The sequence below is a fragment of the Hyperoodon ampullatus genome, assembly GCF_949752795.1.
Source record: "Hyperoodon ampullatus genome assembly, chromosome: 19".
NCBI lineage: Eukaryota > Metazoa > Chordata > Mammalia > Artiodactyla > Ziphiidae > Hyperoodon > Hyperoodon ampullatus.
Window position 1 is genome coordinate 51,786,321 of NC_136932.1, and position 18,871 is coordinate 51,805,191.

Below are 18,871 nucleotides of genomic sequence, written 5' to 3' on the forward strand. Positions count from 1 at the left end.
TGAAGATATGTTTACTTTGGTATAGAAATGTGTTTAAATATAAAAAAGGAAATTTTGCAAAACTGTCTCTCTTTCAAAAAGGGAGAAGCTATAATCCTCATAACTGCGCTCCCCATCAGCCCATTCAAGGAAAAAATAGATACCTCAGTAAAGTTCCTTTTACAGATTGTTACTTGTTTCTCTCTGATGAATTGTGTTTTTTCTAATGATTTACTAAACCATTCCAAATGACTTAGAGTTGTTGTGGACATGCATATGTCTATCTGTGAATACTTAATCTATTACAATCCCTAGAGAAAAATGCCTTAAGTGTTGCCTAGTTACAACTCACTTGGCTTGTTTACATCCTTTTCAAAGAGGGGATGTTTTCAGGAAGGGGAAGGTGCAGGATGGTTTTTAACCCCTATGTGCTATTCACTCGTTAGACATGTCATGATGTCATGGTATTAAAACCACCATGATATTCCTGACAGTCCTTAGATTTTTCTGTGGAGAAATTTGGGGGGGGGGTGTTGGTAAAAAATATTGTTTGTGTGAGGGGAAATTCCAGTGGAAGGGTTCATGTGAATCTAGCAAGACAGCCTTATCTATAGTGGGTAAAAAACCAAACCTGCTCTGCAACCTGACCCTACTTCAGTTTCCTCCCAGCTCCTTTTCCCTGTTGTGACTCTCCCAGTCCTTGTTCCTACTCTCCTTGTCTAATGCACTTGATTGAATTACCATTTAGAATGTCCTTCTCCTCCAACCTCAACCACTATGGCATGACTCATGTAGCTAGTGTCAGCGACGTGCTGCTGGACAACTCATTCACTCCACCGTGTCAGCGGATGGGCGGAATGGTCTCTTTTCGGACTTTTGAAGATTTTGTCAGGTAAGGCACCATGGAACTGTGTCTATACAAGGGGGGCCTTGGGCATCTCAGATTTCTGCCAAATGAATAGAGGTCCCCTGATTAGCCACGGGCCAGCTAAGGAGATGTAGCCCTTGCGGTATATGCTCTGGGAGAGGTGTAGGTCCTTCCCTTTCCACCTCTGTGCAGACTCTACAAACCTCTACTTGTTATGTGAGCCTGGTCAGAAAAAAAGAAACAAACAAAAACCATCTTTTCCTTAGTAGCTAACACAAGAAACTGTCTGCTCTGTGATGAGTGAAATGTCAGGAGAAATTAAACACAACACTAGAGTGAGCCCCACCAGAGACGATACATCTTTTGATTAAATGCATTCAGCATCTATCTCTTGATGTATACTGATGCATTACCCTAGGGGGAGGGGTAATTACATTGGTCTGTCACTGCTCTAGTCCCAGGCTCTTTCTGTTACTTTAAGACCGATGATGACAGCAGCACTGCTCATATCTTACATATGAAAAAAACAAAACAAAAAAGCTTCAGATCATTCTTTTTTAAAAAGAAAAAATATATATGGTTTATTAAAGTTTAAACAATCCATCCTCCTAATTTCTGCCACTTGGTGAAATTTTGCTTGTCACCTCTAGCCACTGTTGACAATTGAGTGCAGGGTAGGATAGATTATTCTTTTAGACAGAGCTGGCAATGGCAACGTTAGTTTCCTGCCACTTAGATTTTCTGCCACTTGGGTTTTCATCGTGGGTGTTTCTTTGGTATTTTTCAGGATCTTTGATGAAGTGATGGGCTGCTTCTGTGATTCCCCACCCCAAAGCCCCACGTTCCCTGAGGCAGGTCACACATCTCTATATGATGAAGACAAGGTATAGTGTCCCCTTTGGGAGACTGCTTTGCTCCTTCAGATACAGGATTTGTACTATATACTCTCTTTCTGATTGTAGAACATTGTAGGGAAGAATTCATCTTTTTACCCTACTTTATATTATTTAATTTTATATGCCTCATCAAAGTATTTTTAGAAACAGGTGAAATATAAATTCTCACCTAAAAATAAAAACCACTGTATTAATCATGGAATCCATAGCGTAGAATGAGGCCGTCTATATCCATTGCAGCTGCCTCTAGGTCTCTGAATGTTGTTTCAAACACTTGAGCTTTGATTGCTTTAGTTCTTACTCAGTAATGGCTTGTATATTTGCAGAGCAGTGCTTTCGTAGTCTTCAAGGAATTGTGGACTTCAGATAGTAGAAAAAATAGACATTTTGTTTAAAATTTTGTCCTCTTATTAAACCCTTCTTTCCCTTCTTTTCATTTCTCTGCAAACACATCCTGTTTTTTCCCTACCAGGTTATTTTCCCATGGTTTGATACTTCCACTGTTTAGAAATATGTTATATGGGAATATGTTCAGATGGCTTCTTTCACTCATTTTCCTTTACATTCTGTGAAGAGATATTGCAAATGGTTTCATTCCCATTCTATTGGTGAAAAAGTTGAGACATAGTGGTCTTCAAGTTCACCTCAAGCCTTTAGCTAATGCCTTTGCTGCCTTATTTTTTTAAAGTTAGGTGTCTTTATTTAATCTCCATTGTGGGTGTTGGGCAGTGGTTTCATTTTGCTTATTCATACTAGCAGAAAATGTCCTGTGGGCCATATCTGTTTTTCAGGTATCCTACCAAGTACCATAACTTCTCTCCATCTCTGTATTAGCCAGCCTCCTAATTTCCTTGCCTTGTGTTCTTGGGTTACAGATCCGCAGGGATGAACCAATTCACATTCTGAATGTGGCTATCAAAACTGACTGTGATATCGAGGATGACAGGCTAGCAGCTATGTTCCGAGAGTTTACCCAGCAAAATGTAAGTCCTCAGTTGGATGGAAACTAGTGATGGCCACTTTCCTTCTCGCTGTGTGTCATATCCATCCTTTTATCAGTTGCTACATATAAGGCCTATCACTGATAACGGCTATGTCTTTCACATAGTTCTGCTTGTAGGGGTAAAATTCCGAAGTGATTCAAAAGTATAAAATGCATATATTTTTTTATGTCAAGAAATTTAGACCTCAAATGTTTAAAATGTTTTAAGGAAGGGAAGTTGTATTCCTGAATCTTTTCCAGAGCTCCAGTCTGGAACTTCCAGTCACCTGCTGAATTCCCTTTGGTGACTTAACTCTGCATGTCTAGGCCCAAACTCCCTTCAGGCCCCCTCTGAGTCCTTCCATCCCAGCCTTGAAAATATCAGTTATACTTCCGTCCTCCTTGCAATTTTATGGCACTTGGATATCTTGTGTTGACATCAAACTCCATATAGTTTAAATGTAAATTCCTATCATTTTCCTTCACCTCTTCTGATTCCCCCTCTCCCCATCAAAAAGCTAAACAAAAACAAAAAACAGCCAAGTAACCACACGCTTTGCCCCCAATCATGCAGAAATCAGTGACGTCTTCCTTTTGTTTGCTGTTCCATTATTCTACCCCTCCTTTCCTACCCACCTTTCCTTCCTTCCTTTCTTCCCTCCCCCTTCTTTTCAGTTTTTAAATTCCCACTGCCCTCTTTCTAGTTCAGACCCTTCCTCACCCGACACCTGAGACACTGCGGCAGGTTTACTTGTGATCCTCCCTCTTCCCCTCCAGATGGTTTCCATTCTGCTCACTACCACAAAATGAAATGTCTGAAATGCCCCCTTACCAAGTTATTCTCCCACTCGACAGTGACTCTCTCTTGCCTTCAGGATACCTCCTTACCTTGATATTTGACATCAGCCTATTAACGAAGGCTAACAATCTAGCCTTTGCTGTTCCATGAAAGGACCTAAGTCTTTATCTCATCTACCTTGTTTGCTTGATCTCTTCTACTGCCCCTCATCTGGAATGTTCTCCTCTTTCATTCTTTCTTCCCTCCCTCCTTCCCTTCTCTCCGCCCCCCCCGCCCCTTCTTTCTAAATCCTGCTTCTTTTAAGAACTGTCTTAAAATTTCCCTCTTTTACAAGGACTTCTCTGCGTAGCCCTAACTAAAATGTATTTTTCTCCCTTGAATTTCTAATTGGTCAGCTTAAACTGATTAACAACAATAATACTTTTTATTTTTAAAGACTGTATAATTTTTTTTATTTGCACCTTACCACAATCCCATGGGGTTAGATTAGTCGGGAATTATTTCAATTGTACATGTGGGAAAAAGCTCAAGCTCGAGAGATTAAGGCCCTTTAATCGCCAGCTGGTAGATGACAGAGCAAAAACTAGAATTTAAGGCTTTGATGCCAGCTCTAGGGGACACAGATCTAGGTGCTTTAGTAAATAATACATTCCTGACCCTGAAGATGCTTAGAGTCTAATGTTCAAAATGATCATCTACAGTTATATTTCATTACGATATATGATAGTTGCCAAAGTACCCTTCCTCAACTGCCCTTAATGACAAGACCTATGTGTGTTCTTTGAATGGAAGGCACCTAGTCCGTAGTGCTTGTCATAAAGAAAGAACTCAACAGATTTTTTTTTTTTTAGATGTTGGGGGTAGGAGTTTATTAATTAATTTATTTATTTTTGCTGTGTTGGGTCTTCGTTTCTGTGCGAGGGCTTTCTCTAGTTGTGGCAAGTGGGGGCCACTCTTCATCGCGGTGCGCAGGCCTCTCACTATCGCGGCCTCTCTTGTTGCGGAGCACAGGCTCCAGACGCGCAGGCTCAGTAGTTGTGGCCCACGGGCCTAGTTGCTCCGTGGCATGTGGGATCCTCCCAGACCAGGGCTCGAACCCGTCTTCTCTGCATTAGCAGGCAGATTCTCAACCACTGCGCCACCAGGGAAGCCCCTCAATAGATTTTTAAAAATTTAATTCAGCAGTATAAACAATTAGTGCCATAGGCATTCACATCATATAACGCTAATGGTTGATACAGGAAAAGATGGTAATTTTATGCTTAATGTGTGTCATAACATTTTTCCCATGTTGTTGTCACAGCACATGAACTGACTGTGGGATTGTGGTGAGGAAAGTTCCTTCCAGAGAAGTAAAAGTAGGAGTCATGCCTCGGAATTTTTCTTTAGAAGAGAAATCTAACTTCCTTCTTGCCCTTGACTCATGCATGACCACATAAAATTAACCTGAGACCAGTGACCAAGGTGACCTCACTTGGAAAAGTCCTAATGTTGTGCATGGCTACTAATGCTGTTCATGATGGAATAATCTATGAGAGTTTCTTCCCAGGTTTTGAGGTACTAATTGCCCACATTTGATTGTTTTGACCTCAACTTTAGGCTTTTTATTACCCTCAGTTCTAAGTGATGTATATCATCACACATTGATTTAAAGAGGCAGTTTGTTCATTTTCACTATGTATATTTGTAACATTAACTGATGATAAGAAATTACCTTTTTCCTTTACTGGACTTGTAAACTGAGGCATAGAGAAACCCAGAGTCTTTGCCTGTGGCTGTTCAGCAGGGAAAGGGTAGACTGTGCCAACATTCCAAGCTTGGAGAAGCTATTTAGTGCATCACGTGCCGTGCTTACCCAGGCATATTAGGCATTTTCACCTACTTGTGAAAAAAATATAAAAAAGAAAAGGAAGCAAAAGCAATTTTTAAAAAAGCTGAAGTGATAACTAGTTTTGTTTTTCACTTCATGATCATGCTCCTAGCAGTTTAGAAAAAGTTTTTTTTTTTTTAAAGCACACATTAAACTATCAAATAGGTTGATCCAAATTGTCCAAATAATCTTCTAGTCCCAGCATGTCTTTTTTTCTCTCATAGAAATTAGGATCATATATTTGTAAATGACTTGTGGAGGAGATTGAAGCAGCCAGTGTAAATGGAGTTTCTCCAGGTGCTGACGCCTAATCGCTGGGTAATAGCTGTGGACTTGCTGTGAGACCCGCATTATTACAATGTAATCAGAATCCTGTTGCTCTGCTGTTATTGTCAGCCACTTGTGGAATTTTTAAAGCAATAACAATTTTGATTTTAAATTATGGCATTATTAAAGTTATTTTCTTCCCTGGCCAGAACATAGCTATTGATGCTTGTCTCTGAAGGACTTGCTGTAGTGGAATTCTTTGTTGGGGTCAGAAGAAATGTTTCTGTTCCTTGGCACACTGAGAGTCAGAGAACCACCAACCGCCCCACCCCACCTCTTTCTTCCTCCCTCCCTCTCCCCTTCCTTCCTTCCTTCCTTCCTTCCTTCCTTCCTTCCTTCCTTCCTCCCTCCCTCCCTCCCTCCCTCCCTCCCTCCTTCCTTCCTTCCTTCCTTCCTTCCTTCCTCCCTCCTTCCCTCCCTCCCTTCCTTCCTCCCTCCCTTCCTCCCTTTCTTTTCTTATACTACAAATACTTGGTTGTTTACCCTAATGGGTATGATATCAGTACCAATCTTTTTTTTTTTTAATTAATTAATTTATTTTTGGCTGCACTGGGTCTTCGTTGCTGCACGCAGGCTTTCTCTAGTTGTGGTGAGCGGGGGCTACTCTTTGTTGCGGTGCGCCGGCTTCTCATCGCGGTGGCTTCTCTTGTTGCGGAGCACAGGCTCCAGGCGCACAGGCTTCAGTAGTTGTGACACACGGGCTCAGTAGTTGTGGCTCGTGGGCTCTAGAGCGCAGGCTCAGTAGTTGTGGCGCACGGGCTTAGTTGCTCCACGGCATGTGGGATCTTCTCGGACCAGGGCTCGAACCCATGTCCCCTGCATTGGCAGGCGGATTCTCAACCACTGTGCCACCAGGGAAGTCCCCCAATCATTTTTAAATGTAGTTAAACCAAAATTTATTTATATTTGACCTGGGAATTTATTATTAGGAAATTAATTTTTTCCAGTTATCTTTTGCTTATCGTGCTAATTTTGTTACAAAGCAACGCCATAGTAAAAATGGAAAAATAAGAGGAAATGGCCCAGGGATGTGCTTGTTTATGAGGGGTAGCCAATTTGGATTTAAAAACTATATAATATCAAGAAAGTTAAGAACTGGCTTATGGATATATCTCTCGGTTAAAGAACGTGATCAAATTAAAGTCTGGGTGTAGGTTGTGAAAGTCCACATATTTTTTCTATTTGTGTTATTAATGTGTGTTTTCAGCTCATTCAATGGGTGGGATTGCTTTTCTACTTGTAGCCATGTAGCCCCTCTTTATTAGGGACCTTTAAGAGCATGTCTTTTACTTAGCTCATTAATCTGTTTCTCTCTGCCTTTTGAGATGAGAGAGCAGTACAGGATAGAGGAAGGCTTAGAGCCACAGGCCCAAGACTCACGTAAGGGGCTGTCTTGAAACTGCTGGTCTCTTCTAATATACTGCTTGCCTGTACCAAGCGGAAGTATGAATAATCACTAAATTTAAAAGCCTGTTAGACATTGTTTTTAACAACTTTTAAAGAGAATCTTTTTAAAAATACCTTCATATAAAGTAGGGAGGAAATGTTTTAGAGCTGAAAAGGTTAGGATTTGTTAGGTTGAATTCTGGGAATGCTATATCAGATGGTAGGTGATGTCTATAGTCTAAATAACAGTTTAGTACTTGAATTTTCCGTTTTATGGAATTTCTTCTTTTCCCTCTACCTGAATTCTTTTACCTTCTGTATCAGTATTGATCTTCACATTTAAATACATGCCCCCCGGTGTAATTTCTATAAGCAGAAATTGTGTTAAGGTCTACCTTGATATGTATCAGTCCTTAGAGAATTTAGGTGGCCTCATGTGACCTTTTCTTCTCCACAGAGTTCTCTTTCAGTTTTGTCCAGGTCAATATTTAAAACCTATTCTGTAAGTCTTATTCCCAGGAGCCAGGTTGAGATTTGTTTATTTGCAAGTTTGAAGATACTGAGTCAAGACATAGATATCCAAAACAGTGCTTAGTGCAATCACAGCCTTCTGAGGACTGAATGGGCTACAATTTAGGATGAATGGAGATCTCATGTAGCTTCTGTTTTTGCATGTTTGTTTGTAGAAAGCTACCCTGGTTGAGCGTGGAATCCGGCGCCTTACTTTCCTGGTTGCACAAAAGGTATTGGCATGTGAAGTATGCATCTCTTTAATATTTCTTATGCTGCTGCTAGAACTTTAAAAGTGAAAAATGGAATTATACTCATATGCTTACTTGTAGAATTTATGCAAAGAAGTAACTGTTTTGACATAAATTTAATCAAGAAAAAGCATTAAAGTCATCACCTTTTACTCCATGGGTTTTTAATTTTATTACTAATTGCCCTCTTCTTCTGTTTTTCCTTCCTTTCTGTCTTTTATTTGAAAGGATTTCAGAAAACAGGTCAACTATGAGGTGGATCAGAGATTTCATGTAAGTAAGAGCAACAGTGGTGAAAGATTACTTACTGTTTTATCTGTTACCTGCTGGTTATTTAGAAGGGCTGGTCTGATGTTTGGTCCCTCTTCTTTGAAAAAGTGTTATAATGAATATTCAGTTCTTCTATAGCGTATTCAAACTAAAGGTTTTTTTGTTTTCCTCCTTTTCTACCCTATAATGAATTCTCAGTATATGTCTGAGAAATAGTTAAGGATGAGCACATGCATTTATCCAGATGAATAAGGTAGAAGCAGGAGCTAACTAGTAATTTCTTCTGTGCACACGGCGAATCAGTAATCAAGGACTGCCAATCGTACTTGGGGGTCTTGCCTTCTACCAAAGATGGATTCAAGTTCTGTTATTGAGAACTGTCAATTCTGAAGAACAATCACTTATTATTTAAAATGCCTTAACAGAGCCCAAGTTGGTGTTTTCATCTTACATTAATTCTAGGAGGAGGAAATAAATAAAAATTAAGTTGCTTTTTTTCCCATTTAACTGAATTAACTACTAATAATTATGAGTTTAAAATTTTTATTGAAAAATTTTAATAAAGAGAACTAAGTTAATAGCCTGACATCTGAACTGTGGTGTATATGTGTATGATCATACGCAATATGATTATAGCAGTGAGGTCAGAAATCCAGTTTGCAGTCAAGATGTCATTCTCCAAAATGGCTGTTTGGAGTCACAGTATTTCTTTAAAAGTTGATCCTAGTGTGGTGAAGTAAGATTCCAAAGGATATTAAGAAGTCTTAATATTTCTGATGAGAATTTTATTTTGTTTTGTTTTTAGCAATTAAGATGATTAAGTTAGTTTTCAAGCCCTGCTCAATGGCAGTAATGAAGATAACATTTGGGATGCTGGAAAGGACTTCCTAAACTCAAGGACCTGTGTGTGATTGCTTTTATTGCCCTTTTGTTTATTAGGTCTCTAGCACTTGACATTTTGTTTTCCTTCTCTTTCCTTTTCAACAAGGTTCACCTTGTTGGTCTAGTCTATAGAGAAACAAGAGAGCCTAGCCTGCAGGCTAAAGAGCTAGGATTTTCTAAAATGCTTTAGGAAATGTTGTGGACTCCACAATGCCCCTGTGTTATTGATGTCAGGAAATCAAGCAGAGTGCAGATATATATCAATCAATAACTGTAGACAGGAAACTGGAGGCAGTGGAGAAGTATGAGGAGCTTAAAGAGAATCCTGGGGCTTTAGGAAAAAAAATAAGGAGCTTAGAGAATAAAATTGATACTTGGGGATAGAGTATGAGAGCCCATGAATAAATACTATAGCTGGTAGATGCTGATCAGAACTCAGGTAGACATGCTGGATCTGGGAAGAGTGTTGGGCTAGGTTCTTTAGTGTTAATGTGATTTTTTTCTTTTGTAACTGACTTTGGAATAATATATTATTCTGGGGAATAATACTGAATTTGTAAAATTGTTTTCCTTTTTCCTAATGGTTCAGACAGAGTCTTCATGTCTATAGCACATGAACTGGTTTTTTATAATAAGCATTCTATGATAAATTAAAACTCTCCACTAAAAATTTTTTAAAGCCAAAGCACTTAATTCTCACGGACATTGTTTTTTTTTGTTTTTTGGGTTTTTTTTTTTTATACTTTCTATCTTTGAATCTATATCCTGTCCTAGAATACATCTATAGATTTAAAACATTTTTTCTCCCTGCTCTCTTAATATTTCTGGATTTAGGTTGAATAGGGACATGTCTAAGCAAAATCTGCTAGGAAATGAGCCCAGCAGGGGGTCTTTCTGGGACTCATTGTACAGTTTCTATTTGTAGTGGCATCAAATGGGAAATCAGTTAAATTATCAAGTGACTTGATTTGTCATAAGTGTAGGAAAGGTTGTTTTAGGACGTAAAGAGCATTAAGGTTTGAGGTATGGACTGGATTTGCTCTGAAGAATTGGATGGCAGAGGAGTTGGGGTGTTTTTATGTTAGGCCCCTGAGAAATGATTAGCGGTTACACAGGGGTCAAGGACAACTATTACTGAACTCTGGCCAGGATCTGCAATATCCAGGAAGCCTTGGCAGGAGTTGTACAAATCTGGGGCTCACTGTCATGGTGCTGCTCTGAGTTCCTCTGCTGGTGGTAGCTTGAAGGACGCTTAGCCTCTGTCATGTCATCTGATGTGTGCTTGCCCCATAGTTAGTATAGTGTGAAAAAGTGGAAGCTTTCTGGGAGTGTTAGAGATGAATCCCTTGACCTCTCTGGCTTCTTGGTAATCCACTGTGATGTATGCAGCCTCCCCTGTTCTACACGGCGAAATCCCTATATTATTGAGTAGAAGAGGGAATGTGCGCAGGAAGGGACAAGGAGAGGAGGAAGGTTACCAAGTTTGGTTCAAGAACATTGGCTGGTGTGGAGGGAGGTAGCCGTGCTGTTACATAATCATTGTCTCTCAGACTGCTTCAGAACCAGAACAAGGCAAAAGAGGACCAGACCGCATGGGGGTTCCTAGAGAGTGTGTTGATTGTTAGGTGTTTGTTCACATGCCAGCGAAGGCTGGAATTATTTCCAAAACTTCGTTGTTTAATCACCACAGTCCCCAAAGAGCTGTTCAGCCGAATGTCTGCTGCTGCCTAAGTCTCTTGATTCTACGTGGAGACTGTTCTGAGCGGGCAGTAGTCACCAGCATTAAGGAGGCTTGGTGTTGAGTCTGTTTCCGTAACCATCTAATTAAATCAAGTACCCATAATGGGACTTGCATAATTGTTTAACATTGATTATTTAAACAGAAAGTTTGAGGAAAAACAAGTCTAGCCTTGTAAATATCTTCTTCATATTAAAAAAAAAAAAACTGTAGCCTCGAAAGCAAAAGAACAGGCTCTTTGAATTTCTGCAGCTATATAAGCTGCAGCTCTCTAGTTTTATGAGTATTGTCTTTATCCGTTTCACTCACATTTCAGATCTTGAATTCCAAAAAGTGCAGCAGAAGGTGTTTAATTGGAATATAAGTATTACTTTATGAAGCTTTCCATATTTTTTCCAGCAAAGTTTTGTTAAGGATACTAAAATGCATATTTCTCGGATTTCTTATCCTTTGCCACCTAAACAAAGCATTAGGTCTAAACAACGTGATAAGATTCCAAATCACTTTTTCATCTGTAAGTTTCCTTTTGTTTCTTGTTTGTAAGAGTTCATGAAATTTTTTAAAATTCTGCTGTAAATCACCTAGGAGATAATTGCAGTTTTACTGATTTTATGTGAGTGACTCCCACTTTAAATGTTTTGGATTGTTTGCGCCTGAAGGAAGAGCCTGCTATCGAAAACAGTTATCATGGTTAGTAGTTCATTTCTTTAAAAATAATTGATATGTCAATTATATCTCAATAAAGCTGGGGAAAAAATGGTAGTTCTGTTTGCTAGTGGATCAACGATTTGTTTTTCAGAAGGTTTGGTTTGAGATTTTGTTTTAATTACAGTCTATATAATTAGTTCTCAGTGTGTTGAGGTAAAAGAGAATTGCACCAGCAAGCTTCCAATTTCTTCATCTCATTAGGTTTTTAACACGATTATTAGTATCATAATCAGCTGTGATGTTTTCTGTTGCAGGTTTTCACATTCTCTGATTTGCAGGGTGTCTTGATTGGCTAATTTAGGCAAATTATTTTGATTGTCCTGATGATGGTTGGCTGATTAGAACACAGCAGGGGTATAATTTCTTCCTGAGAAATGTTGCATTCTTTTGTTTTTTGGTACCAGCACACTAAGAGGGTTTTTCTTTGTGTACATTCAATTATGATATTTGCCTATAACACTAGTAGAATGCCTGGAAAGCAATTACATTAGTGATGGAATAAGCATGAATGCCGTTAGTGGAAAAATTGGCCGCGTGAGGATGTGGTAGGATGAAGGAATTTATTAAAACTACAGACTCAGACTTCTGGATTTCTTCTTTTCTGTGTTTTCTGTATTTCTGTGATTTTTGAGTGCCAAAAAAAAGTGACTTTCTATAGAAGTCCTCAGACTTCCCTATCTCTTGAAGAATTGTTCATTAATCCTGGTTTCCCATTGCATGGAACTTCTTGCCATCTTCTGTTCTGAATGCTTCATGCTTAAATTGAGGACTTTACTGTGGAACTAAAAATTTATTCAAAAGTTTAAGAACATTTGTTCATGTCATCTCATAACACCTTTTTTTTTTTTGGCTGTGTTGTGTCTTAGTTGCTGCACGGGGCTTTCTCTAGTTGCGGTGAGCAGGGGCTTCTCTTGTTACGGAGCACGGGCTCTAGGCACGCGGGCTTCAGTAGTTGCAGCACGTGGGCTCAGTAGTTCTGGCGCACGGGCTTAGTTGCTCCGCGGAATGTGGGATCTTCCCAGACCAGGGGTCGAACCCGTGTCCCCTTCATTGGCAGGCGGATTCTTAACCACTGCGCCACCAGGGAAGTCCTCATAACACGTTTTCTTAGCTAACCTTAATGAAAGTGATTTTTCTGATGGGTAGTCTTTGCCGACCTCTGCCAAGAATTTGTCAGTCTTTTTCATTATTTGTAGTAAAGATATTTATTTCCATTCACTTGTTTGCTTTTTGTGCCTTTCAGTTACTACACATTTTCTTAATTACATTAGTAGTAAGTAAAATGTTTCTTGCTTTTGTTATGTTTTTGAAGGAAAATCATTTTGTTCCTACCACTATACACCCTTGAGTAAATGGTATACTAAATAACTATTTTAGTTAACTAATTAACTAAAGTTATGGAGGAATAGAGGAGTGTGTGCTTGAAAGATTGTATCATTACTTCTCTTGACTTTTCTTTCAGAAAATTTCATGGAAGGACTTTGTTACCCTTCCTTTTTTGACTTGTGTTACTTTTTAGCTAATGCTCTGAAAGCCATACCTCTTGAGAATAAAACCAAAACAGAGACTATATAAAGCCCTGAGCATGAAATCTACTGACAGCTCAGCTCAACATCTTCCTGCTTAACCTTGAAGTCATCCCCACGCTCTTCATTATCATTCAGGGGGAATTAGAGAATTATTTAGGACAAAACACCATCAGTAAAAGATCAGTGCTGTGTAAATCCACTTTCAAAGGGCTTTTAAAGACCCAAGCCTGGACCAGTGGTTTCCCAGCCTTGCTAAAACAAGCTCCTAGAAGCCTATTAAATGCCGTTTTACAGTTAAAATGCCAAGGAAAATGTAAAAAGATTTATTAACTGTGCAGGCTTTAGTTATGGTGAAGCCTAAGACCTGTGGAAAGTATTCAAGAAGTTCTCCATCAACTCAAGAGCCACAAGTTTTGCTTTGCTTTTTTTCTTTAAAGTTTTAATTTCTGGGGTTTTTGTTTTTTGTCTCATGAAAGAGAAGTCCTCAAAATAAGGAATTTGGATTAAAATAAGAATAGAGAGACTTCCCTGGCGGTCCAGTAGTGAGGACTCCGCACTTCCACTGCAGAAGGCTCGGGTTCCATCCCTGGTCAGGGAACTAATGTCCTGCAAGCTGCGTGGCACAGCCAGGGGGTGGGGGTGGGGAAGAATAGATAGGTGACACCCTACACTTAAGAGGTAGAGATGAAAGGGCACAGGCTCTGGCATTAGAGAGACCCAAGTTCACCTTTGGGGGTCACAATACTTTCCTAAGAGGTTGTTGAGAGCATTCGACGGTCAACACATGAGAGCGCCTGCCACATACAAGGCTTTCAGTTCATGTTTCCTTCATGGTTCCTGAAGTTCATTGAGGGGTATTTAGGCAGCTAGTCCTGGTCTCTCTGCCTTGTACCAATAGGTGTTTGATTACATTGCACTCATAATGAAGAAGATGCCTTAATAAAACCTCCTATAGAGGCAAATAGTAATGACTCGATTCCAGCACTGCCAGTAGAGCTTCCCATCCGAGAAACAGAGGTATTTGGTGTTAATAAGATAAATTTCAGAAACTAATGGACTCTGCTAATTGAATTCATCTTTGTTAATTAATAAGGTTCTAGTAAGTTGGTTGCTTTCTTGTGTAATGCCCTGCAAAAGAGCAGTAAGACCTAATGATTACACGTTCACTAGTTCCACCCCATTCTTTCCTATACATATAGTGGTATGAACCAATGTAACATCTTGTACTTTTCTTTGTCTTGAAATATCGTTGTTTAAACCTTTGAAATTATTGACTTAAGAGTGAATGAGGAAAAAAAAACATGGATTGGGGATTCTATGCTGTCTGGCTTGTTTACATTTTAAGAGTTTCTTAAGGAGAAACTTGGGAAATCAGTCCAGTAACTGCTATTGCAGTGCTGCAGAATTCAGGTGTATTGGTCTTATTTGCCAGGTTCTGCCAAGAGCAACACCTAAAAAAACTTTTTCCACTTGGGAGATGAAAAAATACATATTTTTTTTTTCGCTAGAAGAGGGTAGCTATTAAAGTTAGGTTAATAGTGTGGTGGTTCTCAAATTTGTAAGTGGGGTCAAAGTGATGGTTACCCAGAGGATCATGCATATTCCCCAGGCTAAGCTCAGGTAAGGAACGTGTTTTCTAGGCAGTTGTCTTCTAGATGCTTGACAGTTTCTGTACTATGTGTTTATCCCCAAAGAGCCATATATATGAAGGACTGACACATTTCTCCCCCCCTTCTTTAACACAGAGAGAATTCCCTAAGTTTTTCACATTCCGAGCAAGGGATAAGGTAAGAACTGATTTTTTTCCTCTTTCTTTTTTTTAATCTTTGTTTTTTCCTTAAAAGCCCAAGAGTAGCTTATCTTTGCCATATTTCTTGCCATTCTCCTTCCTCTAATTGAACATATGCTTCCCCTTGCCTTACATGTGTCTTAGAACTAATAAAGTCTCCCTTCTGAAAGAGTTTGGTTTAGGAAACAATCAAATGTATTGACCTACCCAAAGAAAGTGATAACTTTCAAAATCATCTCTGTGCCTTGGGATAATCCTAATGATGTAATATTAAAGGGCTACTATACTTAGTAGGATTATTCTTGTCACCCACAGACAGTTCGTTTATCCTCAAGTCTTGTTTATGAGCATTTGTTTTTCAATTTTTAAATATAAAATTTTAGACCATGTTGGTTTCTTCCTATTACGAGCTTATGTTTTTGGCTCTCTCTCTCCATTCACTCAATGGACATATACTCTTTACATGTCTAGTTTCAGCAAAACATACAGTAAATGTCACTACAACTTGAAAAAAAGGTAGGTAAATAATTATGTATGGATACAGGATGTCCAGAGCCAAATATCTCTTTTTAAAAATTGTATGATGTTTGTTTTCCAAGTATTTACTTACTATGTCCTTTTTACTCTGCCAGAAATGATAAGGGTATAAGACCTGCCCGTAAGCGTTTTAGACTAGTTGGGTAAAACTGAAATATTGGTATGTAAAATAGACATTAATGTGAAGTAATCTGGTTTACTGTTTTTAAAAAATGAATCATGAAGGCTTTAAATGCTACAGGAGATCTGAGGGAATTGGTGTTTTTTGTTTGTTTTTAATGGAGAGCATCACCACTTGTAAAAGCATAAATGATGAAAGCTTGCAAAGTAAACAAGGACTTTAGTGCCTAATCTTATGTAAACTCTAGCATTTTCCTTGTATGTAGCTCCTCTTTTTTTTTTTTTTTTTTTTTTTTTGCGGTCCGCAGGCCTCTCACTGTTGTGGCCTCTCCCGTTGCGGAACACAGGCTCCGGACGCGCTGGCTCAGTGGCCATGGCTCACGGGCCTAGCCGCTCCGCGGCATGTGGGATCTTCCCATACCGGGGCACGAACCCGTGTCCCCTGCATCGGCAGGTGGACTCTCAACCACTGAGCCACCAGGGAAGCCCCTATGTAGCTCCTTTTTTGACTCGTTGGCACATCATGGCTTATGTTTATATTTTTAAGCATCTCTTTTACATACACTTTCATAATATAACTTTGTAACTGCCTCTTGTGAGCTGTTTTTTCTTGCGTTCAGTTTGAGGAAGATCGTATCTACCGTCACCTGGAGCCTGCCCTAGCTTTCCAGTTAGAGCTGAACCGGATGAGAAATTTTGACCTTACTGCCATCCCATGTGCTAATCACAAGATGCACCTGTACCTTGGAGCAGCCAAGGTGGAAGTGGGCACAGAAGTGACAGACTACAGGTTCTTTGTCCGTGCAATCATCAGACATTCTGATCTGGTCACCAAGGTGGGTGCTGTACTGTAATGGGAAGTTATCCCTGAGGGAAGGGACAGGGAAACAGGCATGGGTCAAAATCAGGTTTTCCTCTTTTGAATCAAGGCTCTTGTTCCCTTTCATCCTACTCTCCAAAAACCAGCAGAAGTCTGAGAGTCATTTCTCTCACAGAAGTAAATATTCCATGTAATGAAGGGCTTTTTCCCCCTTCAATTTAAGTTGTCTTGGTAATGGAAGCATGGTAGTACTCGCTTGAGAAAATGAAAAAGTATGCTAACAGAGAAATCACAGGGAAGGTTAGATGATGATAGAGAATAAGGAGAAAAGTTAGAGGTGACCCCATTGTAAACCTGTCTAGAGGTGGGGTGCTTTCTGTACATAGCAAGGTGCTTGCTGGTGTGTTAGTTGTTACTGCATCCTATAGCTGTAACTTTTCTGCAGCTTTTCCTTTCTAAACAGATTTCCTTTCTACACTGCTCTGTTTGCCATATGTGAGATATAACCCTAGTGGGGTTGCTCCTCTGGGGATGCCCAGCATCTCCACCTGTTGGAAGGAAAGGATACATAAGAGGCAGGAGGAAGGTCTGGCAGGTCTTTATCTGACCCTTGCCTGCCCCTGCTGCCTGTGGTCATTGGGTTGACCCTAGGGAGAAAGGTAAATAACATCTGCAGCAGGTGCCTTATGACTTGTGACATGCTACTGCTTAAGTATGTATAACAGCTGTTTCTTTTTTTTTTTAACATCTTGATTGGAGTATAATTGCTTTACAATGGTGTGTTAGTTTCTGCTTTATAACAAAGTGAATCAGTTATACATATACATATGTCCCCATATCCCCTCCCTCTTGCGTCTCCCTTCCTCCCACCCTCCCTATCCCACCCCTCTAGGTGGTCACAAAGCACCGAGCTGATCTCCCTGTGCTATGTGGCTGCTTCCCACTAGCTATCTATTTTTACGTTTGGTAGTATATGTCCATGCCACTGTCTCACTTTGTCCCAGCTTACCCTTCCCCCTCCCCATATCCTCAAGTCCACTCTCTAGTAGGTCTGCATCTTTATTCCCATCTTGCCCCTAGGTTCTTCTGATCTTTTTTTTTTTTCAGATTTCATATATCTGTGGTAGCATATGGTATTTGTTTTTCTCTTTCTGACTTACTTCACTCTGTATGACACACTTTAGGTCCATCCACCTCACTACAGATAACTCAGTTTCGTTTCTTTTTATGGCTGAGTAATATTCCGTTGTATATATGTGCCACATCTTCTTTATCCATTCATCCAATGATGGACACTTAGGTTGCTTCCATGTCCTGCCTATTTTAAGTAGAGCTGCAATGAACATTGTGGTACATGACTCTTTTTTGAATTATGGCTTGCTCAGGGTATATGCCCAGTAGTGGGATTGCTGGGTCATATGGTAGTTCTATTTTTAGTTTTTTAAGGAACCTCCACACTGTTCTCCATAGTGGCTGTATCAATTTACATTCCCACCAATAGTGCAAGAGGGTTCCCTTTTCTCCACACCCTCTCCAGCATTTATTGTTTGTAGATTTTTTGATAATGGCCATTCTGACCGGTGTCAGATGATATCTCATTGTAGTTTTGATTTGCATTTCTCTAATGATTAATGATGTTGAGCATTCTTTCATGTGTTTAACAGCTGTTTCTTTATTGCCTCTTTTCAAACACATTAATGTTGGTGGTGATTTCCTTTCCTGCATAGGAAGCTTCCTTTGAATATCTACAAAATGAAGGGGAGCGGCTGCTCCTAGAAGCCATGGATGAGTTGGAGGTCGCTTTTAATAATACAAATGTCCGGACTGACTGCAACCACATCTTCCTCAACTTTGTGCCTACAGTCATCATGGACCCTTCAAAGGTACATTTCTCCTTAGCTTCTCTGCCAGCACTCGCCAACACAAGCAGAGAGATTCATTCATATTTCTTTGCACTTGGACCTGGAAACAGGTACTCTCGGTCAGCTGATTGAACCCTTGATCTTTAAAGTTTACAGAATGCTCGTAGGACTGGGTTTCTGGGATGGTGTCAAAAATGTGCTATAACCATTGAAAGCAGACCCCAAAACTGAAGGTGGTACGATGTTAATAATGCTGGTCACTTATTTGCAGTAGAAAAATGCAAAACTTCTTCCTCTTCTTCTGTTGGTACCTGGTTTATGATATTTGCCGTGATAGCAGTCCTATTTTATTTAATTCCCTAGGATTTCTCATCTGGAATAACTTACTTTGCTATTATAGGGCATTTTGGCAAAATTACTGCTTCTTTTCACAGGTTACCTGGTGGCCTTAGGGAAGTAATACACCTTCCCAAAGTGTCTAACTTGTTCTCTTTAGTATTTTTCCATGGAGAGAGAATTTGGTTGATATGGAATTCTGCATATATTTATGTATGTTTTCTTCCCTGAGGCTCTATTCTAAAATGCATTCCATATAACTTAAGGAAGGAAAACAAGGTGATTCTGTACTTGACCTTTTATCCCAGGTATAATAAAGACAGGTTGCTCTCTGTTTCTGTTCTCTCTAACCTTTTCATGCTTATTTTGGAATTTGAATAGGAGAACCCTTTCTCCTATTGTAGGCATGGAC

General features: G+C 39.6%; 1 protein-coding gene across 2 annotated transcripts in view; it reads left to right on the forward strand.

The window, feature by feature from the left end:
• Positions 1-18,871, forward strand: part of ACACA (acetyl-CoA carboxylase alpha) — a gene marked incomplete at both ends in the record, with an annotated part of 208,309 nt that overhangs the window by 161,456 nt on the left and 27,982 nt on the right. For both annotated transcript variants that reach the window (XM_079726304.1, XM_079726305.1), the window contains 8 exons: positions 728-871; positions 1,635-1,731; positions 2,619-2,726; positions 7,794-7,850; positions 8,097-8,141; positions 14,741-14,782; positions 16,062-16,277; positions 17,989-18,144. In XM_079726304.1, the coding sequence (XP_079582430.1) occupies positions 728-871; positions 1,635-1,731; positions 2,619-2,726; positions 7,794-7,850; positions 8,097-8,141; positions 14,741-14,782; positions 16,062-16,277; positions 17,989-18,144 (865 nt within the window). The remainder of the gene's footprint in view (positions 1-727; positions 872-1,634; positions 1,732-2,618; positions 2,727-7,793; positions 7,851-8,096; positions 8,142-14,740; positions 14,783-16,061; positions 16,278-17,988; positions 18,145-18,871) is intronic.